General features: G+C 39.6%; 3 protein-coding genes across 3 annotated transcripts; 2 read left to right on the top strand and 1 right to left on the bottom strand.

Moving 5' to 3' along the window:
- The first annotated feature begins 7,933 nt into the window (after nt 1-7,933).
- Nucleotides 7,934-10,363, top strand: LOC148728753 (uncharacterized). Its single transcript, XM_088725024.1, has 3 exons — nt 7,934-8,043; nt 8,203-8,494; nt 8,957-10,363. Exons 1-3 carry the CDS (start codon nt 7,934-7,936, stop codon nt 10,361-10,363), a joined length of 1,809 nt encoding a protein of 602 aa, XP_088581150.1.
- A 2,918-nt stretch (nt 10,364-13,281) lies between these two features.
- LOC148728752 (uncharacterized) lies at nt 13,282-14,751 on the bottom strand (the record flags this gene model as incomplete). Its single annotated transcript, XM_088725023.1, has 1 exon — nt 13,282-14,751. A coding segment is annotated over one exon (1,284 nt), but the record flags the coding sequence as incomplete, so codon positions are not given.
- Nucleotide 14,752: 1 nt separating this feature from the next.
- Nucleotides 14,753-16,243, top strand: LOC148728751 (uncharacterized; the record flags this gene model as incomplete). Its single annotated transcript, XM_088725022.1, has 1 exon — nt 14,753-16,243. A coding segment is annotated over one exon (1,296 nt), but the record flags the coding sequence as incomplete, so codon positions are not given.
- Nucleotide 16,244: the final 1 nt, after the last annotated feature.

The raw sequence follows: 16,244 nt of genomic DNA, 5'->3' as shown, positions 1-16,244 counted from the left end.
GCTCCTAGAATTCAAACCAGTTCTCATTTTCTGCCACATGGAAAATTTTGGATGCAGGGATGGAGGATGGACGCCGGTCTTGAAAATTAACGCAAGTAAGGTAAATTTTTTCCTCTCCTTCCTTTACGTTTTCGATGTGATAAAATCTATGGTTTATCTAAATTTTAGAAGAAAATTAAGCTAATTTTTCCCATCTTAGACAGATCAAAGATGCGGGTTTGAGCATTGGATAAGTTTTACCATGAACAACCTATCAAAGACCCTTTAATCTCTTCCCTTTTATGGGGTAATGAATTAGAGAAAAATGTTTCCTTTTCAGTGTGAACTTTTTACCTTTCGAAAATACTGTCGACCAAAAGTAATAGGGATGGGCAAAAGGGAAGAAATCCCTGACAACGGATAATATTGGAAAGTATTGGAAAGCGTATACAATAGCAGTATTCACAAAGATACTCCCTCATAACTATATAGCTAATTACCTAACACATACACATAGAACACATCCATATAGAACACATACAACTATATATCACAACATAATTATTATCAACACACAGTGTGAAATGACAGCGCGTAATACCCTACCTGGGATGACAATTGCTTCCAACAGCCCATTTCCAAATAACCTTTGGACTCTTTTTCTGAGCGAGTCCTGGTGCTCATTTTTCCATGTGATGGGAATTTTTCATTCACAAGCAAATTAAATTCGTTTAAAGTCGTTCTGAAATTGAGGCCGAGGGTAATTCGGAAATGGACTATTTCCTACTCGCAATATTGTTTACAACTAATTAGTCTCCGTGAACAAGATGATTGGATATGTGACGTCATTCAATTTGATCAATTCGGTGAGCCTTCTGCAAAGACCATGAATAATATAATTGCTGACTAGTCTTTCGAGGTAGTAGTCCTGAATAGCTGTTTGCATTTTTACCTAGACCACTTTAATTTCAACTCTCCATACTGGGAGGATAAAATGGAGTTTCACCTTTAAGGAGGCAAGACTCGGTTTGATTCAGATGAGACCAAGTTATCAACTTACTGGAGCACATCCTTCTCCAAGATCTGTCTTATCTTGAGGCTCGCCCGAAAGCTCAGGTTTATCGTCATAAATGAGGAGGCAGACTCTCTGTACTTACTGATCGTTGACAGGAAATATCACAAAAAATCATTGGGGCGTGACTCGCGGAAGAGCATTATTGGTCCTTCTGCTTCTATGCAGCTCAACTGCAACATTAAGGGATTCAATGCAGATGCCTACACTGTATGATGATCCTAGATTTAAATTAACCTTTTCGTAGGCGAGAATTGGTATCATTGGTGTCCCTCCTACTTCCCGTACTTTTATTTCAAAAGCAGTGCCTTGCTATGTGAATTGACAAGTCGGCCCATTGCTATGGGCTGCGTGCTCGTGTGTAAGACAAAAACAAGTTGAGTTGGGAGTAATGTGAGCGGTGTTCTTACGAATAAAGTTATTGTCGTCCGACAACAACAATTGGTACAGGGGGGTATCCCCACGAAAACAACACTTGCGGCAACACAGTCAGACATGGAGGAGATAACAGAGATAAAAACATTAAGGCTATGGGCTATATATTGGCGCAGTAGCAAGAAAAAATAAAGGAACACAGGAGGGGGAAAATGCAAATAGCACCAGCACTACAACGAAATGTATAGATGGTTGGAAAAACAACAACTAGCAAACAAACAAAGAGACATTAATAGCAATGACGATAGTAATAATAATAATAATAATAATAATAATGATAACAATAATGATAATAAAACATTGGAATGAGACTAAAAAAAAACTAACCATCGAACAAACAAGCTAAGAAATAAACAAAAAGGGACACTGTGGTTTTGCCTTTTTACTTTGAAGTAGTAGAATTATGGTGTTGTAGTTTACTACCTATTCAACATCATATAGAGCTGCTTATTTGTAATATGTAAGAGCAGTGAGTACACTGTATAACGGAGATAGGAAAAAACAGTAGCAGCTTCAAAGACAAGATTGACATTAAAAGTCAGAAATATAGCTACATGTACCTCACCGAATCAGTGATAAACATTTATTTTTGCTTTTTTTGTTTAAGCCAGTGTCATGAAAGCATTCAAAAGAATTAACTTAAGATTATGTAATACATTTTTTTACTCTCTTAGGATATGTCTAGTGTGTGGTATTTGTATCTATCACGTAATTCGTATTCTTTACTTGTGTAGTTAACCTTTATTATAACATAACCAAAGTAAAGCGTGCGCTCTGATTGGTCAATTTAGCGTCCCCCATTTGCCCATGGTGTACGCTGCTGACGTGAGCAAATGCAAAGACTATTTTTCTGGGCGCGCTTTTTTTTATCTGGTCACGTAAGATTTGTTAAATAAAAGGGAACTCTTCAGCTACAATGCATCAATGTTATGTTATAAAAGAAATGGTAAACACCACAGCGTACACTATTGAGTTATGGATGCACTTGGGAGTTTTGCTAAGCACTCAAGAAGCTATAGTCGCTCTCGGCTATCACCTCGCGCGACTCTTACGCTTCTTTCGTGCTTAGCAACCTCCCGCGTGCATCCATAACTCAATAGTGTACGCTGTGCAGTTTACCATTTGTTACATTCAATAGTTTTCTTCCCTTTTTTCTCGCACCTTGCGTCCGCATATAATGGAGGATTTGGGCACGGTTACGGAGAAGTGAAGTGAAGGTTTATGAGTTACGAGCGAAGAGCGTGGAAAAATTAGAGAGAACGGAGACTCGGCGCAATATTATTTCTGACAAATTCATTCAGAAAAATCGTCCAACTTCACGGTAGAAAACCATTTGTCGAGGAACGGGTGTGCAAAGAATCTACCAGACTGTGAGCTAAAGGAAGAAGAGATAGTAACTGATTCAAAAAGAAGTCTGAGCGAGTCAAGTTACGAGAAGTTTGAATGAGTCAAGTTATGAGAAGTAAAAAGTTGAAAACTGCAAAGTTTCAGAAGACGAAGCAAAGTTGAAACGAAGGAAACGAGCAAAGTTGACGGAAAACTGGTGAGACGGGAACCTGGTTGGAGAAACGGGAGTTTGGTTTGAGAGGGCACCATTTGTTGGTGGAGCGTGGTGAGTTGTGAACAAGACAAGAACACAGACGCGGGCGTAAGGTAAAACCTAACCGAACTGAACTGAAACCCTACCTTTTTATCTTAATAATACTCTTGTAAATATAGTTAGCGCATTCTAGTTTTAAATTATTACGTTCTTGTAAACTCTTGTAAAGTAATTTAGGTAAATAGTTTAGCAATTTAGTTTTATTGTATTACTGCAATTAGGGTAAATAATTTAGTTTATTGTTTTTGTTGTTGTTGTTGTTTTTAATTTTTAATTACCATATTGTCTTACTTAGAGTAATAAATATTTCTACGCCTACGTTTAGTTGTGTTGCGGCGTGTCTTCTCGGGGGTCATCCTCGGTGTAAAAACCTGACGAGGTTTTCTTTGTTTCATGAGGTATTGTTTTGATGGACGCTATTGTTTATAATGTTTTGTTGTCTTTGTTTTACGTCACTCGTGAGCTTCACAGGTTTTTACACCGAGGATGAGCCCTTCTCGGGCTTGTTTATGTTTCGTGTTTTGTGTATGTTGAAGGGTGCCCACCTTTGTGGCGCCGATTCGTCACAGCCAGTGAAGGCAGTCAGGTATTTTACGTTTCATAGCCAGACATTTTGTCAAAAGCTGAGTCTGTGACTGAGGCGGTGTGGCATACTAAATTGAACTGAACTGCATGTATTTTGATCTCCATCGCTGCACCGTCGCTTTCTTTAAATAAACATTTACTTATTTGTAATAAATTAACCGAGGTTTGTTCTCTTTTTGTTTTGGTTGTTTTTACCTCAGACTACGCGGAAATCTGCTGAAATATCAAAAAATGTCCATTTCTTGTCTTTAGAGTGACTGATGGAATATTCATGGCGAAATACAGCGTCACGCCATCGTGATAACGAACATGTTTATGACAAACGACCGGTGACAGGATAGTTTTGTGTAGATCAGCGACTTAAACATGTTCCAAATGACATGCAAATGACATGTTCCAAATGACATGCAAGCATAACAGTGTATCTTTAGAGGATTTCGGTTTGCTCAAATTCCCGTGAAAGAAGGTGTAGCAGTCGGAATCTGCATATATGTTTGTAGTTACGTCGAGTAGTCCTCCCTGAAGGCTGACCAATTTTTTCAAGGATGAAAACCAGGGGCGAGATTTCTCTTCGGCATATTGCTGATAAGATAACATTCTTCAAAAGCCGTGCACATTTCATTTGTCTGAAACTTCTGTTGTTGAAATCATTAGATGTAAACATCGCCAAATTATGCAATATCTGAATTATGGGCTTCGTTCGCGTATTGTCCCGATGAAAAGTAGAGGTTTTTACATATTTAAAAAGTAGAGTATTATAACCAACTAGGTGGGTATTTTCAGCTCCAGAATCGGTGTACTTTTGGAGAAATTCAGATAAACATTTTCCCTGTTTTACCCTTAAAAAAAAAAAAACAATTATCGAAACTGTACCGAGATAACGAATCTATTGGTGTTTTCAAATTCACTCCTGGCGAAAATTGAATGCACCTAAGTGAAAGCAAATGATGTCACTATGTATGATAGAAGTACCAATATGTAATGTTGTATTAAGCTCGAGATAGAGAAATAAAGATTTTACACCTGTTTTGCGATGATTTTGTATGAAAATGAGGCCCTTAGCTTCGAAGAAGCAGCCATTGTTACCATGGCAACATGAGTGCTGCAACCTTTGGAAAACGAGTTTTTCCGCGTTTTGAACAATTAGCGTAAAAATATGCTCTTGTCGTTATGAACTATCAAGGGCTTCGGTGAGTCTATTTAAGGAGTGTTTTATGTAGATTAGTCATCTTGGTGTTCTCGCTGGAGGCTCTTACTCCTACTTTGTTTTGCTAATTTGTCTGTCCCTCTTTCTTTTAGTTCATGATGTTAGCGCTACTGAAAAGCAGCTGATTTGTGTCCAGTCGCGTGTGCTGAATCTTTATAGAGTTTTTTTAAGGGAAATTTTCGCTTCTAGTGGTTTTATTTACTCACGTATAATTTAAATGCGTGCTTATATTTCGCAACTGTTTTTTCAGTTTCGGAGGACATGTAGATTCTGCTTTTCGCCCCTTGTCCCTTTTGGTGTATTGGCCTTTTTTGTGCCAGGAGAGTTTTGGGACCATCTGTGCCTTCGAGTATGAGACCATTTGTGCCCAACTTTCATAGAATTGCGAGATATTTTAGGTGTTAATGGTTTGTGTTTATTTAAGATGTTTTTTACATTTGTGATTACGGGCCAGTCTGTGCCCTCTACCGGACTTGGGACTATCTGTGCCCAGCATTTAGCGAGTTGCGCGTTAATTTTGAAGGGTCGATTAGTTTGTGGTTATTAACACGTTTTAAATTTGTGATTAAGTGACCACCTGTGCCCTTTGCAGGACTGGGACTATCTGTGCCCATGGGTGTGGACTGATTCGTGCTATCATGTGTTAGATTTCCTATTCACCTTTACTGCTGTTTATCAGTTCCTGATCTCTATTTATTAAATAATATAGACGGATTCCTTATCTTTTTTGTGTGTCTCTCTCTTTTTCGGTTAGTTTTCTTTTTGTTTTGTTTTCCTTGCAGATGTGTTCCAGTCGGAAATGTGGTCGGAATTCTTCTCTTCAACCCCCGAGCTTCTCTAACCCACTGCGTCTCTGGTGGAGGGCACAGTTCTTGGTTCTAAAGCGGATGGTACTGTACGTTCCTACCTGGAAGGTTTCAGAAGATGGAAACGTTGGGCTTCTTCCAATTTTGTCTGCCTCTTTCCTGCAAGTCCCTTTTAAGGCGCGATTTATTTGCAGTGCGTGATTCAGGATGCTAATTCTCCTTCTCCAGTTCTTACCGCCGTCTATAGCATTGACGGGGCGCGGCAGATGACTGGCTTGTCTAAAATCTCCCTTCATCCACTGGTTTCCCTAATGGTCAGCGCGTCTCAGAGGTTTTTGGGAAGGCCCAAAGTTAAAAAAGATCTTGTGACTCCTGAGGTGTTAAAGGCGCTCGTGGAATCCAAGATTACAGATAAGTCTCCTTCTATCTCAGATCTGAGATCGGTTGCCTTATGTCTTATAGGTAACGCGGGTTTTTTCCGCTTTATCGAGTTAAGCCAAATAAAGGCCTGTAATGTTAAGTTTTTCCCCTCATATGCTTCCATTTTCCTAGAGTCGTCAAAAACTGATCAATTCCGTGACGGGGCGTGGATCGTTATCGCGAGGTCTCACCTACCTACGTATCCTGTTAAGGCCTTGGAAGAATACGTCTCAGCTGTGCAGATCGACCTCTCTGAAGAGTTACCTCTCTTCAAAGCCCTCACTTCTCCTCGGTCGAAAGCGATGGTGCGAAGCGAAGGGATTAGGTATTCAAGAGCTCGCGAGCTTGTAAAGGATGCTTTTCGAGGCTTAACAGACGTTTCAAAGCTCAGCGTTCATAGCCTTAGAGCTGGTGGAGCCACCTCAACAGCTAAAGCCGGAATTCCTGATAGACTATTCAAGCGTCAGGGTCGTTGGGTGAGCGAAAACGCCAAAGATGGCCATGTCAAAGGCAATCTTGATTCTCGTCTATTGGTCTCACGATCTTTAGGAATGACTTGAAATGTATGCCTTGTTTTTCTTTAAGGCCGTGTCCAGCAGGTCTGGGGAGTTCTATCCACAGGGCAGGGGTTTTTCCTCAGTCTTCGCTGCAACAAGCGCAGTGAGGTTATTTCATCCTATGGATGCTCCTTGGTTCTTCCCTAGGTTATGTTTTTTCTCACATGCACCTATGTATTATTGCTTTGGCGTGACTCAATAAACGTGCGGCCTCCAGTTAGCACACGATAGCAAATACTGAGTCATGTTTCCTGTTGTTGTTTCGCACGGGTTAGGTGGTGATGAGGAATTTAGGCGAGAGGGGCATTTTTGTGCATCCCTCCTGAGTGCCTAACTACATGCAAAATTTGAAGGGGAGTTGAAAATTCTCATTTCCCAAGATACTTGATTCTTAAAGACCCTTGTTCTTAACGTTTAATTTCAGACAACATTTCGGCATCAGTATGAAATCTGATAATTAGCTTATATAGCTTATTTTTATTAGGATTTGTGTTTTATATGGGAATCTTCCAACGGGTTTATATCAGCAAGAGCATTATTTATTACTACCATAGACTAAGCTGCAACCCACTAATCTCCTACAAAGGTAATCTCTATAGTGAGTATTCGATATCTCAGTTGAAGAACATAAAAATGCTTAAAAGAAATTGAATTCACCAAATTTTCCTATAGAAAAAGATACTGTGAGCAATTCTGAGCATTGTTTACGAAACGCCGATCGCAATATGCATGCATTTATTAAACTTTGCAGAGCACCAGATAGTATGCGTCAAAATAAATCACTATGTACGCAGGTCAGGTTTTTGAAAATACAAGTCTTGCCTGCCTTGAACCAAAGCCCTCCCCGATCAATTTCTCCCCTATAAAGCAGTACATGGATAAAAATACCATGTCACCCAGAAGAAACTTCAATCAAGGTTTTTCGCGTGACTCATTAATGATGATAGTCCCTGTGCTAACAGCTAAAATACCAACTAAACCACGATTAATAAAAACTGTCTTACCGCAGCTACCATTCTACTGGTGGAAGGTGACACAGTGACAAGGATAATTAATATGCTTCAACGGCATTTTCCGTTGAGCAAAAGTAAATGAATCGAATAAGTATTGAACGATTCGGGTACCGTTTTTACCTGCGTTCTTTTGATGGAACGTTGCGTCATGAAACTCAGGGTTGTCGATTCACAGGGTTAGTAGCGCTGAAAATCCTATCAACGTCTTAACAACAGTAGCGTTTTCTCTGTTATGGCATAAGATAATTTGCAGATCATAATGGAGGGCAGATGTGTGATTCTGAGCTCCCGAATTATTGGACTTGTACTCCTCTTGTGTCTTGTTCATACCCCGAGGAAGGATAACCAAGACTACTCTTTTATCAATGAGTACTGTGGTCTACGTTTCTCGCACTCTACGTCGGTTAAAGTGGCAAACTGGGATTCGAGACTCTGTACAAAATGGCAGGCACACGTGCATGTCACTATTAGAGTGAAACGAGCAAACGTTACTACAGCCTATTAAGCCAATTCAACCTCGACTTTTAGACCTGTTATAAAATTGTTACATGATGTTGAACTTAATCCTGGACCAGCAAACAGCTCTATTAGAAACAAGTCTGAAAAGTCAAATGGCAATGTGAAGATTGCACATCTTAACGTTCGCTCACTTAAATGCCGTGAGCATTTCGTTCCTGTAAAGGAAGCGGTACTGGAAAATAAGTTTGACATATTTTCCGTATCCGAAACATGGCTCAACAGTTCAGTTACGGATTTGGAAATAGAAATTCCTGGCTATGTTATCTATCGTATCGACCGACAGGCGAAGATTGGCGGTGGAGTATGTGCTTATGTCTCACGAAATTACAGGACGGAGTACTTGAGTGATATATCTCTTATCAAGGCCTCTGGTTTTCACCAACTGTGGCTAAAAAATCCACGTCAGGAACATGAAGTCTTTCATTGTCTGTACAACCTATAGACCACCGGACACATCGTTATCTTGTTTCGACTCAGATCTCACAGAGAACTTTATTTATGCCTCGTCGTTCAATGTTCCAATTTATCTATTGGGAGATTTGAACTGCAGACTTGAGAGTAGCAACGATCCTGGAGCTAATTCCCTTGTTAATTTCTGCCGTTCCTATAACTTGTCAATACTGATCAACACGAGTTACAGAGACTTCGAAATCAATTCTAGATGTTATCCTTGCATCGGACACAAGACAAGCTGAAACGGCCACGGTTGTGGAAAGCTCGATTAGCGACCATGACTTGGTTTATGTCACCTTAAAAATTGAAGAAGGTGCGCTCCAAACCCGTCTATATTACAACCAGAAGTTTTAAACACTACAGTCCTGTTGATTTTAGCAACGACCTATCACTGGCACCATGGTCCATAGTTGATGTTTTCGACGATGTCGAGGACAAACTTTATGCACTTGATTCGCTAATTACTGAGATACTCGACAGCCATGCTCCAGTTAAAACCTTTAAAGCACGCTGTAAACCAAATCCATGCGTAACAGACAACATCCACGGATTGATTAAGACCAGGGAGGATTGGCGTAAGAAAGGAAAGAAAGCAAATGATCCGTTATCTTGGACTGCCTACAGATATTTCAGACAGGAAGTAAAGAGGGAAATCAGAATTGCTGAACAGGAATTTGTTGCCGAACAAATCCAGAGGAATCCAAATAACACCAATAACATCTGGAAAGCAATTCGCCAGTGCATCCCCAGTAAATCTACATCTCAGCGAACATACAGTAAGAGCGACAAAGCTGTTGCAGACGAATTTGATCAGTTTTTCGTATCTGTTGGTCAGAGCATTGTTGACAAAGTTACGTCCCTGGCTAATGAATGCAGCCTAACACATAATCAGAATTATTTTGTACCTAGACAATATGCTCTCTCTGACCAGTTCACACTGAGTACCATTGATTATAAACAAATAGAACGAATAATAGCAGCGATGCCTTCAAACAAGGCCCCCGGGATAGACAAAATCTCGATTCGTGTCATCAAGGATTGTCTTAATCCAATTCTTCACCCAATAACGTTTGTTGTTAATGCATCCTTTCAAAACTTTGTTTTTCCATCAAAATGGAAAACAGCTGTGGTTACACCAATCCCAAAAGAGGGCGACCAGGAACAGGCAAACAATAATAGACCCATCTCACTTATACCAGTCTTATCAAAGGTTTGCGAAAGGGTAGTACATAATCAGCTCACCTCGTATCTGCAATCGAATGACACCCTATCAAAGAGCCAAAGTGGTAACAAGAGATGGCATTCGTGCAAAACGTCTGTGATTGAAACAACTGACACAATTCTTAACGCCATTGACAAAAAGAAGTTAAAGGCAGTTGTTTTCTTAGATATGAGCAAAGCCTTCGATAGCGTCAATCACGACACGTTAATTTTAAAATTGCAAGATGTCGGAATTTCCTGTGACGCTCTCCAATGGTTTCGTAGTTACCTAAGCAACAGGAAACAAGTAGTACGAATCCATTCAACGCTATCTGAGCCTTTGTCTGTGACCAACGGCGTCCCTCAAGGAAGTATCTTAGGCCCACTGCTATTTAGCATATATACGAACGATCTTCCATCGATCCCACAGAAATTCAGCACTCAGAGTTATGTAGATGATACGAAACTAGTCACTTCCTTCGAACTTAAAGACAACCTGGATGCAATTGCTGATTAGGAAGACGACTTGTTTAAAATAGGAGAATGGTGTTCCAACAACCAATTGTTACTTAACCCTGGCAAAACTAAGCTGATGATATTTGGCAGCAGGCAGATGCGTGCAAAATTGCAATTTCGCTCCCTTTTCTTTATGGGTGAGGACATCGTCCCCGCAGACAGCTCCAAAGACCTTGGTGTGATTTTGGATTCTAATTTAGCTTACGATGAAGACATAATTAAGACCGCTTCCTCGTGCATGTCCCGCCTCGGCCAAATAAACCGTGTCAAGCATGTTTTCGACAAACGTACACTTTTGATGATTCTTAATTCCTTAGTTTTCAGCAAGTTATTTTATTGTTTCAATGTTTGGTCAAATACCTCAAATTGTAATGTTAACAAGGTACAGGCGGGCAGAACTTCGCATGCCGCATTGTTAGCGGTGCGCGTAAATTTGACCACGTTACACCAATTCGCAAGGAACTAAATTGGCTTGCAGTTCAAAGCCAGCTTTACTACCCGAACGCTACTATGGCCTTTAGATGCATGACTGGTCAGGCTCCAGATTACCTCTCATCAAAATTCATGAAGCGAGCCGAGGTTAGTCGACGTAGCACCAGAAATTCGCAGCTTTTGCAAATTCTATTCTTTAGAACAGCAAGCGGTCAGAGAACATTTTTCTATAGAACTGTAAACTTATGGAACTCTTTGGATAATTCCTCTAAACTGTGCAACTCCGTTAATGTCTTTAATAACGTTTAAGGACCATATTACTCAAAGAGTTGTAATTTTATTTGTATATTTGTATACTTTTATTTTTCTTTTAGAACATTCAGATTTTAAAACATTTTTAATTGTAAATAGGATTTTTTAATTGTAATACGATTATTTTTATAACATTGTCTTTGAAAAGCCCCCTTGGGGAAAGTCAATAAAGTATGTATGTATATATGTATGTATGTATGTATGTACAGAGTTAATATTAACTCTGGTATGTATAAGATAACAATTGTCTTCTGAAAAATTTTCCATTAGCTACAATTAATCCAAGTAGAAAACAGACGTTTTATCAAAGGACACGAAAATTTGATAAAATTGGTTATCATAATGGCCAAAAACAAAAGCATTCTTAGTTTATTTCTTATGGGTTTACATATCAGACGCCTAGGGCATTTGCATTACCCCTGAGTTTTTAAATAACTCGTCAGAATTGACATGCAGGATAATGCAGCTTTATTTTATTAAAAAAAAAAAAAAAAAAAAAGACGAAAAAAAAAACAACATATCTTTAGGGTAAACAATTCAGAATAAAAACAGCTCAGCCAATCAGAGAGTCAGAAGTGCTGGGTAAATAGGAAAACTTTGACAATCATGGTTCACAATTAATAAAACTATTACCGGCCGACGTAGTAAGGATGACATCTGAGTTTCAGTTGCTTCATAGATTATTATTTTGTGAAAATCATTATTTATCAAAGACTACGTTACTTAATCATACGTCGGGTCAAAAAACGTTCAAAAGCTTCGTTTTTCTAGCACAACACCAGGAAATTTCTCCAGCGACGTTTGCGATGTATTTTGTTTTTATCGTTCTTCCGTTATTGCAGCTCTGCTGTATGATACTCAAATCGCAAGGTTAGTTTCATTATAGTTTCTATAGGACTGGCCATACACGTAGCAAGGAATTAACAAGACTGTAACATTACAGTCTTTACACTTTCTTCTGTATTATAGCAACGTGAAAAAATTATTTATTCTCTATGGTTCAGAAAATGTGTTCTGACTTACAATAATTTCCAGGAGAAAAAGAGCTGAAAATGGTTATAGATCAATGGAAATCATGTTCGTCACCCTCTTTGCGTGCGATTACAATATGAGCAGCTGTTTCGCAAGAGATGACAGGAAATCGACCTCTGAGTTTCCCTTTAAAAACTGCAGCCTAAAATTGTCTCCGCGAAAGATACAAACGTTTTGAAGAACGACTGTTCGTTTAACCCCACAAAAGCATTAATGTTACTTACAGGCCCCTTCGTTCTCTACGCGAAGCAGTTCCTAGAGATTTAAAAAATACCTTAAGATTATAAACGATAATCGTAGATCTCCTTCAGTTAAATTCTACTCAGCAACGCTATTTTATTTCCATCGTATTTAATTCTCCGCTTCTCACCTAAAGACGATTCCTACTCTGACTGAGTTTTTCATTGGAAGGCGGGGTTTTTTATTTCTGCCTATCGATTGCTTGCGTCTTTGTTACAACCATTTCTACACCTCTCATCAAACAAGTAAGTCTTACAGGAAATCGCCATGAGTTCTCACCCGTTATTTTGCCAGTCTTTGTTACGATTGTAATTACTATTCGTTAATTACCGCTATTCAATATCACAGTGCATTTTTAAGTTCTTTGGGTCACTTTTGCTTCGTGGTGAATTGCATCCAGAGAGAGTTAAAGAAACCTTTCAATTATTGCTTTAAAAAAAAAAAATGGGTGAAACTTATGAAGAAGGATGTTGGTGAGGGATGGCGAGGATTCACATGGATTGCGCCTGAAAAATTTAAATAACGTTAATGATAATTCGTTACCGTTTTGAAAAAAGAAAAAAACAGGACAACACAAAACAAAAAGAGAGAAGAAAAGAATCTACGTCACATTTCAAAATCTCAAGTAGTTTTTCTCTGAGATAACATCCTGTGCTGACCTGTTGTTGATTTAATGAAAACGTGGGAATCTCCCAACTCTTTTATCTCAGAGGAGTATCATATATTTCTACTGTAGACTGAGCCTAACCCGTTCAGATACTTAAAACTGGTTTTATCGAGTAATCGTCATATTTACTCCTCCCCAGAGGTAATATTCATAATGAGTATTAGGATATCTCACTAGAGGAGCATAGAAATGCTTAGAAGAAAATCGAATTCACAAAATTTTTCACAAGAAAAAAATATTTGATGATAAAAATTAACGGTAAAAAACTACGACGTTTCGAAGTCTGCATGACCTCATTATCAAGTAAAATGTTAAAACTGATGTAAAATTGTAGCTCAGAGATTATATACAAATAAAATGTGATAACTTCATTAGAATAATGAGCGTTCATTGTTATTGGTGTCAGATCGTGCAGTATATGTTTAAATAAATACTTTTGCACGTATTGAGTCAGACTGCGTGTTTAACTTTGGTTTTTGTTCGCGAATGAATAACATTTCGTGGATTAGGCAGTCCATTTTCCCGCGGCATTTCTTGAGAACGGAAAACATTTTCCCCAGGCCAGCGGACGCTACACCGTGGGCCTCCCTCAGATGCTTGCCAATGACAGAGGCTTTATGTTCTTCTATACGTTGATGAAGATGGCGTGTGGTATAACCGATATAATCCGCATCGCACGAATCACATTTAAAAGTGTAAACAACGCATTGGTGGTTAATTAAAGCGGGCTTCTCTTCTTGTATCTTGAGCTTTCCCTCGATCTTACGACTCGTGAAAACTGGTTGTAGGTCAGTTCCGATTTTCCGGCCAAGATCTTTCAGCTGATGTCTTACTGTGTCGGCCGATTTTTGGTCTTTAAATGGTAAAGTTATTCTGACAGGTTTTTGTGTAGCCGCGTCAAGTTCAGTTGGGGTTTCGTGACGGCTTTGGATCGTAGAACTCGTGTACCAGGCGATAGCTGAGTTGATGAGTTTCACTGGGTACTTAAGCTTAGTAAACATCCGCTTGAGATGCTGGCATTCCTTCGTAAAAGATTCTTTCGTTGATGACAGGCGGTAAGCTCGGTTCAGCATTGTATTCAGCAGAGATCTTTTGTAACGCTGATCGACATGGCTCTGGTAATGTAAGAGCAGTCCTGTATCAGTTGGTTTATGATATACGCTTGTTGTCAGGTGGCAACCGTTTTTCTCAATCATCATACCGAGGAATGGAAGCTTGTTGTTTTCAGCAATTTCCATTGTGAACTGTATGGCAGGATGGCATTCGTTCAATGTTGAAAGGAAAGCTGTTGCGGCTTGAATATTTGGCATCGTGGCTAATGTGTCATCGACGTACCTTTTGTAGAAACTTGGTAACTTGTTGTTGCGATCCAGTTGTTCTTCAATGGAGCACAGGAAAACGTTTGCCATAAGGGGTCCCAGGGGCGAGCCCATGGCCACACCGTCCACCTGCTCATAAAGTTGACCGTCGAACTGAAATAGCTGATCTTTGGTTGCTATTCTTAAAAGTTCGGTAAGACCTGTCTTTGTGAGGTTGAGACCATGCGTTTCATTAAACCAGTTGTTTTTAAAGGCTTTTTCAGCGATGATCTCAATAGTCTCGTCGAGTGGCACGTTGGTAAATAAAGCACATACGTCATACGACACGAGAATGTCATTCGGGTTGAGTGGTGTTTCCCTTATCACTTCGGCGAAGGAGAAGATACAGCACACTATCTGCGATATCTTCTCCTTCGCCGAAGTGATAAGGGAAACACCACTCAACCCGAATGACATTCTCGTGTCGTATGACGTATGTGCTTTATTTACCAACGTGCCACTCGACGAGACTATTGAGATCATCGCTGAAAAAGCCTTTAAAAACAACTGGTTTAATGAAACGCATGGTCTCAACCTCACAAAGACAGGTCTTACCGAACTTTTAAGAATAGCAACCAAAGATCAGCTATTTCAGTTCGACGGTCAACTTTATGAGCAGGTGGACGGTGTGGCCATGGGCTCGCCCCTGGGACCCCTTATGGCAAACGTTTTCCTGTGCTCCATTGAAGAACAACTGGATCGCAACAACAAGTTACCAAGTTTCTACAAAAGGTACGTCGATGACACATTAGCCACGATGCCAAATATTCAAGCCGCAACAGCTTTCCTTTCAACATTGAACGAATGCCATCCTGCCATACAGTTCACAATGGAAATTGCTGAAAACAACAAGCTTCCATTCCTCGGTATGATGATTGAGAAAAACGGTTGCCACCTGACAACAAGCGTATATCATAAACCAACTGATACAGGACTGCTCTTACATTACCAGAGCCATGTCGATCAGCGTTACAAAAGATCTCTGCTGAATACAATGCTGAACCGAGCTTACCGCCTGTCATCAACGAAAGAATCTTTTACGAAGGAATGCCAGCATCTCAAGCGGATGTTTACTAAGCTTAAGTACCCAGTGAAACTCATCAACTCAGCTATCGCCTGGTACACGAGTTCTACGATCCAAAGCCGTCACGAAACCCCAACTGAACTTGACGCGGCTACACAAAAACCTGTCAGAATAACTTTACCATTTAAAGACCAAAAATCGGCCGACACAGTAAGACATCAGCTGAAAGATCTTGGCCGGAAAATCGGAACTGACCTACAACCAGTTTTCACGAGTCGTAAGATCGAGGGAAAGCTCAAGATACAAGAAGAGAAGCCCGCTTTAATTAACCACCAATGCGTTGTTTACACTTTTAAATGTGATTCGTGCGATGCGGATTATATCGGTTATACCACACGCCATCTTCATCAACGTATAGAAGAACATAAAGCCTCTGTCATTGGCAAGCATCTGAGGGAGGCCCACGGTGTAGCGTCCGCTGGCCTGGGGAAAATGTTTTCCGTTCTCAAGAAATGCCGCGGGAAAATGGACTGCCTAATCCACGAAATGTTATTCATTCGCGAACAAAAACCAAAGTTAAACACGCAGTCTGACTCAATACGTGCAAAAGTATTTATTTAAACATATACTGCACGATCTGACACCAATAACAATGAACGCTCATTATTCTAATGAAGTTATCACATTTTATTTGTATATAATCTCTGAGCTACAATTTTACATCAGTTTTAACATTTTACTTGATAATGAGGTCATGCAGACTTCGAAACGTCGTAGTTTTTTACCGTTAATTTTTATCATCAAAAGAAAAAAATAC

Source organism: Stylophora pistillata, chromosome 6, assembly GCF_964205215.1.
Source record: "Stylophora pistillata chromosome 6, jaStyPist1.2, whole genome shotgun sequence".
In the NCBI taxonomy this organism is placed as follows: domain Eukaryota; kingdom Metazoa; phylum Cnidaria; class Anthozoa; order Scleractinia; family Pocilloporidae; genus Stylophora; species Stylophora pistillata.
Note: the sequence above shows the minus strand (reverse complement) of the source record. Positions and strands in the feature narration are given on the sequence as shown.

Coding starts and splice junctions, on each gene's coding strand:
- LOC148728753 (XM_088725024.1), top strand. CDS start 7,934: ATGGAGGGCAGATGTGTGATTCTGAGCTCCCGAATTATTGGACTTGTA. Junction 8,044..8,202: donor GACTACTCTTTTATCAATGA/GTACTGTGGTCT, acceptor CTCGACTTTTAG/ACCTGTTATAAAATTGTTAC. Junction 8,495..8,956: donor AGGCGAAGATTGGCGGTGGA/GTATGTGCTTAT, acceptor TAAAAATTGAAG/AAGGTGCGCTCCAAACCCGT.